The 10,246-nt window shown below is 48.3% G+C and overlaps 1 protein-coding gene and 1 pseudogene across 1 annotated transcript; both read left to right on the forward strand.

The window, feature by feature from the left end:
- Positions 1-2,557: 2,557 nt before the first annotated feature.
- On the forward strand, positions 2,558-2,941 carry LOC136536544 (expansin-A18-like). The gene is made up of 2 exons (XM_066528799.1): positions 2,558-2,631; positions 2,776-2,941. The coding sequence occupies exons 1-2, from the start codon at positions 2,558-2,560 to the stop codon at positions 2,939-2,941; spliced, it is 240 nt and encodes a 79-aa protein (XP_066384896.1).
- A 965-nt stretch (positions 2,942-3,906) lies between these two features.
- LOC136536545 (uncharacterized) lies at positions 3,907-5,617 on the forward strand (annotated as a pseudogene).
- The last annotated feature ends 4,629 nt before the right edge of the window (positions 5,618-10,246 follow it).

The raw sequence follows: 10,246 nt of genomic DNA on the forward strand, positions 1-10,246 counted from the left end.
TGCCAGATTGCTCATTCTCAGTATGTGCTCTCTAATGCCACTGCCGCCACCAGAGTACCTTTCTGTCACCAGCTGCTTGATCAGCTGGGTTGCATATGTCTTTGAAGAGCCAGTGAACTGACTCTTTATTCTGTCCAGGTACTCTGTGACCGTGTCACAGTCTGGAATTGAGCCCACAATAGCAGGCTTAATCGTGTTCTTTATCACTGCCAGACATTTCTTGTTGGCAGTGACCCATTTCCTATGCTCAAGGTCATAGGACATCTTTACGGGAGCAAAATCCCGCTCTCTGTTCTGCCATGCAGTATCAATCTCATCTGTCTCCCTCACCGGTGCCTCAGGTTCTTTAGGGCATGGTGTGGTGACAACCCAGTCCACCTCAGCGAGGATAAAGGCCAGGTCTATCTTTTTCTTCCACTCAATATAGTTATCACCTTTTAGAGTGGGGATTTCTTTGATACAACTCATCAAGTTGTATCCTCCTGAAAACATAATTCAAATAGGGTGAGAACAGAAATAACAACAATAATTGCATGCCTTAGTTTAACGTTGGTCAAAATTAAAACATACAATTATTTTCTACACTAATTCTACATCACCGTTGGGCAGAAATAGAATTAATGTATAACAAAACATTATAATATTGTCATTAATCAACGTTGGTCAGAATAACAACAACATTATAATCAATTTAAAACATATCCTTTTTCAAAATTAAATTCTCCCGTTGGTTCGAATTTAATAATGAAAATTACATCTTTAAATACGCAGCGGAAACTTTAACATTTAATAATCTTTTTCCTATTTTCCAGAAGCAAATTTACTATTTACTGAACAAAAAATATCGTTGGATAAATTTTGTACAGAAAATTATCATAAAAAATCAATTCAAATTGATCAAACTGTTTTCTGGAAAATAAGAAAACAAAAACTGTGACAATATCTGTTCATTTGACCATTTCGGCCCAGCCAGCACACGCGCGGCCCACGGCCTGCCCACGCGCGCGCGCGCAGCCAGCGAAACGGCCCAGCAGCCGCGGCCCATCCGCGCGCTCAGCGCGCCCCCGTGCCCAGCCGCGCGCGCTCTCTCCCCGCGCCCAGGCCGCAACCTAGGCCTGGGCCAGGATTTCGGCCTTGTGCCCTATCCCGCCTGGGCTGCGGCGCTGGCCCAGTCGCCCGTGGCCGTCCATCTCCATCCGACGGCTGCCCGCGCGTGTCGCGAGATCAAAACCCCAGCGACCGGCGCGGCGCCCTTGACCTAGCATCATTCGGCTTCGCTCTCTCTCTCTCTTCGCCCCTCTCTCCTCTCCACTCAGTCCCGCCGCAGCAGAAACCGAGCGAGGAGCTTCGACGGCAAGAGAGCTCAGCAAGCCCTGGCGCCGTCTCCGGCCCCCTCGCCGGCGTGCGCGCTCCCCAGTGGGTGAACGCGCCGCCGTCGAGCGGCCTGGTCGCGGCGCCCTAGTGGCCGTTCCGGCGAGCAGATCACCCCCGGCCGGCCCTTTCTTTTCCCCGCGCGGTGGCGTGCACGACGGTGAGGTGAGCCGTGCCGAGCCACCCTCTTCCTTTTCTTTCCCCTTTCTATTTCTTTGATTCGGATTTGGCCCGATTTTTAGATTAGGGTTAGGGTTTGCTTTACCGATTTGAAATCGGTTCTTTTCCCCTTCTCAGTCAATCACCGAGCGGGTTAGGGTTTGCTTTACCGATTTGAAATCGGTTCTTTTCCCCTTCTCAGTCAATCACCGAGCGGGTTAGGGTATGGGTTGGAGGCGGCACTGTTTTCTTTTCCCCGAATCACCTTCGGGTTTTAGGGTTCGTTCTTTGCATGAAAACCGAGCCCTTCTTCTTTTCTCAGATCCGACGGATCGAGTTAGGGTTCAACCGAACGTCGGGTGACCCTTTTCTGCTTAGATCCGCACTGGATCTCTTCATCTTTTTTCTTTTCTAATCGGTACCCGTTCTAGATCTACATGCTAGTAGGCTCTGGTACCAGTGTTGATATTCTATGGATCGACTAGAGTAGATCTAGGCGGATGAACTCATAGAACCATGAAACACATGCACATTTAGACCTAGAACACTACACCGAGAGGGAGATAGGGGAGAGAGGGGCTGGTGATGAACCTGAACCTCCAGATGATGTCGCGGTTGTGCTGGCCATCGCGGGTACGGTGATGGAGGCAGCACACGGGCAGCGACGGGTGGAGTAGAGGTTGCACGGACATCGATGCAGTGCGGTCGGGCGTAGCAGTGACGACGGCGAGGATCAGCGGAGCTTCCCGTCGCTGGCTGCGCGCCCTCTCGAGATCGGTCTAGGGTTTATCGGTGGGGTTTGCGGCTCACGGCGAACCTCGTACTTTGAGCCGCCGGCCCCCACCTCTCTATATAGCGCAGTGCGACGGGGGCCCACCAACCATGTAGGGTTGGGCGCCCCCGATCAGGGCGCGAGACCAAGGCCCAATAGGCCGTTGGGCCTATTGGTCAGGAGATCAATCTAACACTGCCCGCCCAACTGGGCCCTGTTGGCGGCTGGTGCGGCCCGCCCCGCCCCCACTTCGACATGTCCCAGGCCGCTTGGGAGAACATCGGCATCTACAGCGCCGGCATCATCACCATCCTCTACCAGCGGGTCAAGTGCTGGAAGAGCGGCGGCGTGCGATTCACCATCGCCAGCTTCAACGACTTCTACATGGTGCTCATCACCAACGTCGCCGGCAGCGGCTCCATCTAGAGCATGGCGATGAAGGGTAGCAACACGGACTGGATCCCCATGTACAGGAACTGGGGCGCCAACTGGCACTGCCTCTCCGGCGGGCTCGTCGGCCAGGGCCTCAGCTTCGCGCTCGTCTCCACCGGCGGCCAGACCCTCGTCTTCAAGGGCGTCATGCCGGAGTGGTGGCAGTTCGGACAAACCTTCACAACCTACCAGAATTTCGACTACTAATAAGCAATATATAGACATTGTTTCATTCATTCATTCCACAACAGTGCAAGTTAATTTATCCAATATATCCTCCAAGACTAGAGAATTTGTGATATTTATAATTTTCTTATTTGACAACCTGTCCATCTATTATTTTTCTATTTGGCATCATGTATTTCTGCTATAAAGAAGGGCATTCATGTCATTTTACCAGTTACTCGCCCAAATGGATGACAGTGCTATCTAGGGAAGGAAATTTCAACTTTGTGCCAAATAAGAAAGTTCAAATTTTTTAATGTCAAATACGAAAGACTGATTTGTTTCAGTGCCAAATACATAATTGTCCCAATTCATAATCAATGCGAATGAATCGTAGTAGAATGGGCTAAACAGAGCCGTAACCAGAATTCGGATGGGCCAAAGTGGTTTGGGCCGGCACAGTGACGCTAGTCATCCGAGACGACACGGCAATTCAGGCTTACCCTAAATGATCCTAAATTTTTAGCTAGAATATTATTTTTTAATTAGAATATTATTTTTCTCTCCTACAAATCAGCCAACCGATATTTTTTCATGAACCAGCGATGATACAAACCCACCGACAGCCTGTATCTCCACACCGGCATCGGCCGTCCTCCCAAATTGAAGCACCAGGCACCAGCAAGCAGTCGGATCTCCCTATTCTTGTCCCCAACCTCAAACGCCGCGGCGAATCGGCGATAGCAACCATGGCCACGCCTCCTCCGACTAAGGTCATGTTTAGATCCCACCCAAAATCCAAAATTTTTCAAGATTTCTTGTCACATCAAATCTTGCGGCACATGCATGGAGCATTAAATATAGGTAAAAAGAATAACTAATTACACAGTTTGTCCGTAATTGACGAGACGAATCTTTTAAGTCTAAATAGTTCATAATTGGACAATTTTTGCCAAATACAGACGAAAGTGCTACCGTAACCAAAAGACAAAAATTTTCGCATCTAAATGGGGCCTAAACGCCTGTGCGGCCGCTTGCTGCTGGATCTGCCCGACGACCTCATCCCTGAGATCCTCCTCCGCCTCCCGCCGCACGACCCTGGGCGCCTCGTTCGCTGCTCGGCCGTCTGCAAGCCCTGGCGCCGCCTCCTCACCGACCCCGCCTTCCTTCGCCGCTACCGCACGTTCCACAGGGTGCCTCCCATGCTGGGCTTCTCTTCCGCCTGGAAATAGCCGACAGTCGCTTCCTCGCGCGGTTCGTCCGCACCACCTCCTTCCGCCCTCGCACCCTCGACCACGCCGGCTGCTACGTGCGCGATTCCCGCCACGGCCGCATCCTCTTCAGCAACCTCACCGCCGAGGAGAATGACTATGACCTCTTCGTATGGAGCCCCATCACGGGTGAGCGGTGGGGGCTGTACATGCCGTCCGTGTTCAACGAGTGGAACGTGGCGGTGCTCTGCGCTGCGGCCGCGCGCGAAGGGGGCTGCGACTGCGACCACCTCAACTGCCACGGCGGGGGCCCTTCCTCGTCGCATTCATGGACACCGACGAAGATGGGATGACGTACGCCCGCGTCTACTACTCGGAGACCGGAGCCTGGAGCGACGCGACCTACGCTCAACACCCCAATGACCTCGCGGACATGGACATGATGGATCCCAACGCGCTTGTGGGAAATAGGATCTACTTCCCCGCTGCACAGAGCAAGACCATCGTGGAGTACGACTTGGGTCACCGGAAACTCGCATTTGTCGACCCGCCGTCCGCGCACCAAGGTCACGGTAACCTCATGCCAGCAATGGGCGGTGGTCTGGGGTTCGCCAGCGTGCGGGGGTCACGCCTCTAACTGTGGTCGAGAGAGACCGGTTCTGACAGAACTGCGGCGGCATGGACGCAGAGCAGGGTCTTGGAACTCAACACACTGCCCAATCGCGAGACTCGTGTCCCCTTGAACCAACCAACTGCGCTTGGCTTCACGGAGATCTTGATGGAGGAAGATGTGACTGTGGTTGGCTTTGCGGAGGGCCTCGGCGTCATCTTCGTCAGGACAAGTGCTGGCGTCTTCGCGATTAACCTGGAGTCAGGCCAAGTCAAGAAGATGTCCAGCAGAAGGCCCGACGTTGTCATTCCTTACATGAGCTTCTATACTCCAGGTAATTTCTAGTAGTCCTGTACAACATTCTTGCTTAGTTGTGATTTTCTGCAATTTGTCACGAAAAAACTGTGGATGACTGGATACTCAAGAGACTCGAGGTTATGAATGCAGAATGCTATCAAATCTAATATGATCTAAGTCGAACGGTCTCTAAGGGCCTGTTGGTTCCCCGCTAAAATTTAGCTACTAAAACCAATACTGATTAAGAGTGACTAAAGGCTATTACAGCAGTTCAACAAAGACCAAACTAATACTAATGAATATCCAAATCAGAACAGGAGACAGCAATAACGAGGGGCAGCCTTATACGGCTGTACTCTCCTCTGGCCAATCCCAAGCACACGCCACACAAAGAACCCCGTCACATAAATTTTTGAAATATCACGACTAGCTTTGTTGGAATCTGAGCTGTGGCATGGTTATGAGTTTATCAGTTGTGTCTTTTCAGATCATGCTACGGGCAGACCACCAGTACCATGATGAGAACGCTGGGATCCATTCATTCCATGATGATGAACCTTCTGTTGGTGCATTGGCTTATGGCAGACATGATGCTTTAAGTACTTTGTTTTTAGTTGAGTATAAGCAAGCAAAGAGTTAGTGATCGTGGTCAATTAGTTGTCTCCACTCCTGTTGAATCCTTAGGATCGTTATTCCAAAAACAAAAAAAGAATCCTTAGGATCGTGGACTGAAATCTGTCAGGTTAACATTCTGGTTTTCAAAATTCTTTGCATATGCTTGGTAAGGGAACCTGTGGATATAGATGGACAACGGGCCGGCATGGCCCGATGGCCATCAGGCCGACAAGGCACGCGGGCCTGACCTTCGGCCCAGACACGGCACTATAGGCCTTTTTTCGTGCCGTGCTAGCCCGTTAGACACGGCAAATTTGTCGGGCCGTGCCAGCCCACAACCCGGTACACATGAAGCACCTCAAAAAACTCATCTCCTCAAATATTTTCACAGAACCAATCATCATTCATAGTTTCAAATTTTAAACATTCATAGAATATCAGATTAATCAACTCACAGTTTCATATTTCATTCATCAACTAAGAACATCAATAAGACTAACTGAAATCAGAATTAGAGAAAAGCACTAGAGAAGACAGAAGACTTAGATAACAGAATGAGCTGTTTGTGCAATACTGTCTCATGAAAAACCTTTCTAGGTAAAACTTACCCTTGTGAGAACCCTAGAAAGGAAAAAAGATTGCAGCCAGCTCTAAATTAAGTTACAAACCATTGTTCAAATGCAAATGATACAAGTGACAAGTCTCACTCTCAACTCACACAAAAGCACCTCAGTCTCGCTCTCTCAGTTCTCACTTCTCACTCTCTCAGTCACCAGCAGTAGCACCACCACCTTCATCTTCATCAAGATATAAATTCTTGAATGCTTCTTCAAGCTCTTTGTTGTCAGCAGCTGCATGTTATTCTCTCTTTGCTCCTAACTCCTAGTCCTTCAAGCAGGTCAGCATCTCAACAGTTTTAGGTAACAAGCGTCGACGCCGTTCTTCAATGATCATGCTTGACAAGCTGAAATAAGATTCTGAAGAACAAGTAGACATAAGAACTGACATAATATCTTTGGCCATTATAGATAGGATTGGATAGGTTAGTTTGTCGTCACGCCACCAAAGAAGTATGTCAAAATCATTCTCATAAGAAGTGACATTATCACTATTTAAATAGACTGAGAGTTCAGAAGCAGCAGAGGTAGAAGAAGATGAAGTGGTGGCAGGGGAAGGACCAAGAACACCTGCTCCTCTAAAGATTCTTCCCCAAGCCTGTTTTCTCTTACCTGATTGGTTTGATGGCTGTGTAACCATTTGAGACCTAACTGCACCAAACCTGCTCTCATATTTGTTAAACAATTTATATAATTCAGTTTTCACATCAACATAGTATGAATTGTACTGAGTACCAGTGCATTCAACAAGTAATTGGAGAACCCTATGGAAACCTCTCATCTTAGCTCTAGGATCAAGAATGAATGCATATGAGTATAACAGAGGTATGTCCTGCCAGTATTTAAGGAATTTTAGCTTCATTGGATACACAATATTTCTAAGATTCTGATCTCTTTCACATGCATGTAAATGAGATGCAATCTCCAAAACATAGTGCAGAACAAGTGGACTGATAGGATAATAAACACCAGATAAAACAACAGTGCAGTCATAAAAGAGTTCCAGGAACTCCAATATCTTCTCATTAACATACTAGTGACTTGGAGACAATAGTGTAGTTCCATAATTTGAATTAATAAACACAGAAAAAACTTTACTATATGAAACCAAGTGTTTCAGCATAAGATAAGTAGCATTCCATCTAACATCCATATCCAAGTAAAACTTTCTAGGTCTAACACCATTAGCAGTACAGTAGTTCTTGAACATGGCAATTCTTTTATTAGGGGAATTCAAGAAATTAATTACAGTTCTAAAATCTTCTAGATAAGGTTTCAACCTCTTTAGTCCAGATTTAACAATCAGATTTATTATATGACAAGCACAGCGTTGATGCACAAGACTATACTTATGTTTATTAGGATCTAAAGGCTCAGGTGAAGGATAGCACCCAAATAACTAGCAAACATGGGTGTTAAAGTTTCCATGGCCTTAGCATTAGAAGAAGCATTATCTAAAGTGGCAGAAAAAATCTTATCAATCAGACCAAACTCCTCAACCATAACAGCAACTCTTTCAGCAATGTTTTCACCAGAATGTTTCACTTCAATCAACCTAAGAACAATAACCTTTTTCTGCAACTCCCAATCTGCATTCACATAGTGAGCAACAACATTAATGTAGTCCTTCTTAGCATTACCAGACCAAATGTATAAAGTCAAAGCAACAGACAACAATGAATTCTTAAGAGTATCACGACATTCAGTAAACAAGTTAGCAAGATCTCTAGTAGTGGTCCTTCTAGAAGACTTAACAAACCTAAGGTTATGAGCCTTAACAATATAGTCCTCCTAGGCCTCTGTCTCACCTATACCTAATAGAAGGTCAAGCCTAGCAATCAACCGACACAACTCAGATCGAGCAACAGCAGGATTATAGTCCTAGTTATGCAAAGAACCATAGGATTAAAAGCAAGCCTAAACTGAACCCTAGCAGCATGATAAGTGTTTTTCCTACAAGCTTTTTGGTGCCTAATCAAATGACTAGTACCAACAGCAGATCTAGCAGTCAATGTGGCCTTACACATTCTACAGATAGCTTGTGTTCAAATCTTGTTACCATTCACCACCTCATAGATCTCTTCAAAATCAACCCAGACACTAGATTTACGCTTACCGACAGAGGAGGTTGGAGTATCATTAATGCTGTTGGTGTTGGAGCCCACTGGCGTCCCTGTCGTAGTCGTCGCTGCCCCTGCACCACCGCCATCTAGATCGATCGAAGTAGAGCCACTACCGAGGAGATTGACACCGAACAACGCTGCATCATCATCACAGATGTCATCATCGTCCTCTGGGGGAAGCCCTGCCGCAATTAGGTCCTCATTGTCGGTGATAGGATAGACGACATCGTCATCCGCCATGGCACCCTCGGCCACGGACGACATATCTCCAGCACCTTTCCTCAATGGTACGGGCAGTCGCCTTGCCCGATCTAAGCCATAACTAGACGACAAGGCATTGGCTACCGACCTATAGAAATAGTGGAAGGATGAATGGATCAGAGACAGAGGGCAAGGGTTAGGGTTAGGGTTACCTACGCAACTGGAGCCCAGCATCGAAGAAGACGAGGGCCACCCAGAGGCAACGACACATCGATTAGCACATAGGACGAGCAGCGATGGAGGGACGGACAGGGAGACAAACTGACATGGTCATCGAGAGGATAGAGGAGAGATACGGAGAAGGGAGGAGACAGGAAGAGGGGATCAGGGAATGAGGGAACTCAGGGTGAGGTGTAGGAGCGGAGGCGAGGTCACCGGAGTCAGGGACGATGGTCGACGAGGATGGTCGGAGCTGGAGTGTGAACAAGAGCGAGAGTCAAGAGAGAGAGCGATGCGATAGGGGGAGGGTAATTGTGATTTAGGGTTTATGGAATGGGTGCCTCGCTTATATATGGAGCGGGGGGGGGGTGCGGCGTGGAGGTGGGCTAGGCCAAATGCAGGTAGCGAGGGAGGCAGCTTACTGTTGGAGGGAGCGGGCCAACACCGGGCCTAATGTTGGGGAGCGGGCCATGCCATGCCGTCCCATGTGCCTTGGGTGAGGCCCAGGCACGGCCTAGTCCTCTGGGCTGTGCCAGCCTAGGCCCGCTGGCCACTGGGCCAGGCCATGCTTGGGTTGGGCCAAAAAATTGGTGAAAGCTCTAATTTGGTTTTGGTGAATTGATGAAACCCTAAGTGCTAACCTAGTTTATCAAAGTAATCATGAGATAGGTAGCACTATTACAAGTGGTGGAGCAATGATGAAGATCATGATGATGGTGTGACCATGGTGATGATCAAGTGCTTGGACTTGGAAAAGAAGAAAGAGAAAAATAAAAAGCTCAAGGCAAAGGTGAAATTTGATAGGAGCTTTTTTGTTTTGGTGATCAAGACACTTAGTGAGTGTGATTACATTTAGGATCGATGGCCGTATTATTAAGAGGGGAGAAACTCGTATCAAAGTGCGGTTATCAAAGTGCCACTAGATGTTCTAACTCATTGCATATGCATTTAGATCTAGTGGACTGCTAACACCCTTGAAAATGTTTGTGAAAATATGCTAACACATGTGCACAAGGTGATACACTTGGTGGCTGGCACATTTGAGCAAGGGTGGCGAAGTTGGTGAAGTGGAGAAGGAATCTTTCACTGACCGGACATGGTTTTTGGTGTGACCGGACTCGGCGCTGGGTGTGTCTAGTCATTTATTGTGAAGCAAGCGTGCTCGGGTTCGGTTGGAATGTGACCGGATGCTGCACAGTCTTTGTGACCAGACGCACAGGGCCTACGTCCAGTCAGGGCTGACGTACGTTGACGCAAGGTAGTGCGCGTGGCGTGTGAGGACCAAACACCAGCCTACGTTTGATCGAGGTACATCGGAGGCGTCCGATCACCGTTTGGGTGCTCTAGAACCTCTCTAGAAGTGACCTAACACACGGTAGCTAGAGGGAGCAGCGCGTCCAGTAGTGCTTGGCGGTTTGGGTGCACGCTTGGACTAACTATGCACCGACGTGTCT

This window comes from Miscanthus floridulus, chromosome 2 (assembly GCF_019320115.1).
Source record: "Miscanthus floridulus cultivar M001 chromosome 2, ASM1932011v1, whole genome shotgun sequence".
Lineage (NCBI taxonomy): Eukaryota > Viridiplantae > Streptophyta > Magnoliopsida > Poales > Poaceae > Miscanthus > Miscanthus floridulus.

What these genes read in the sequence shown, in the direction of transcription:
- LOC136536544 (XM_066528799.1), top strand. Translation starts at nt 2,558, where the DNA reads ATGTCCCAGGCCGCTTGGGAGAACATCGGCATCTACAGCGCCGGCATC. An exon ending in ATCCTCTACCAGCGGGTCAA is followed by an intron (nt 2,632 to 2,775) that starts GTGCTGGAAGAG and finishes CCCCATGTACAG; the next exon opens with GAACTGGGGCGCCAACTGGC.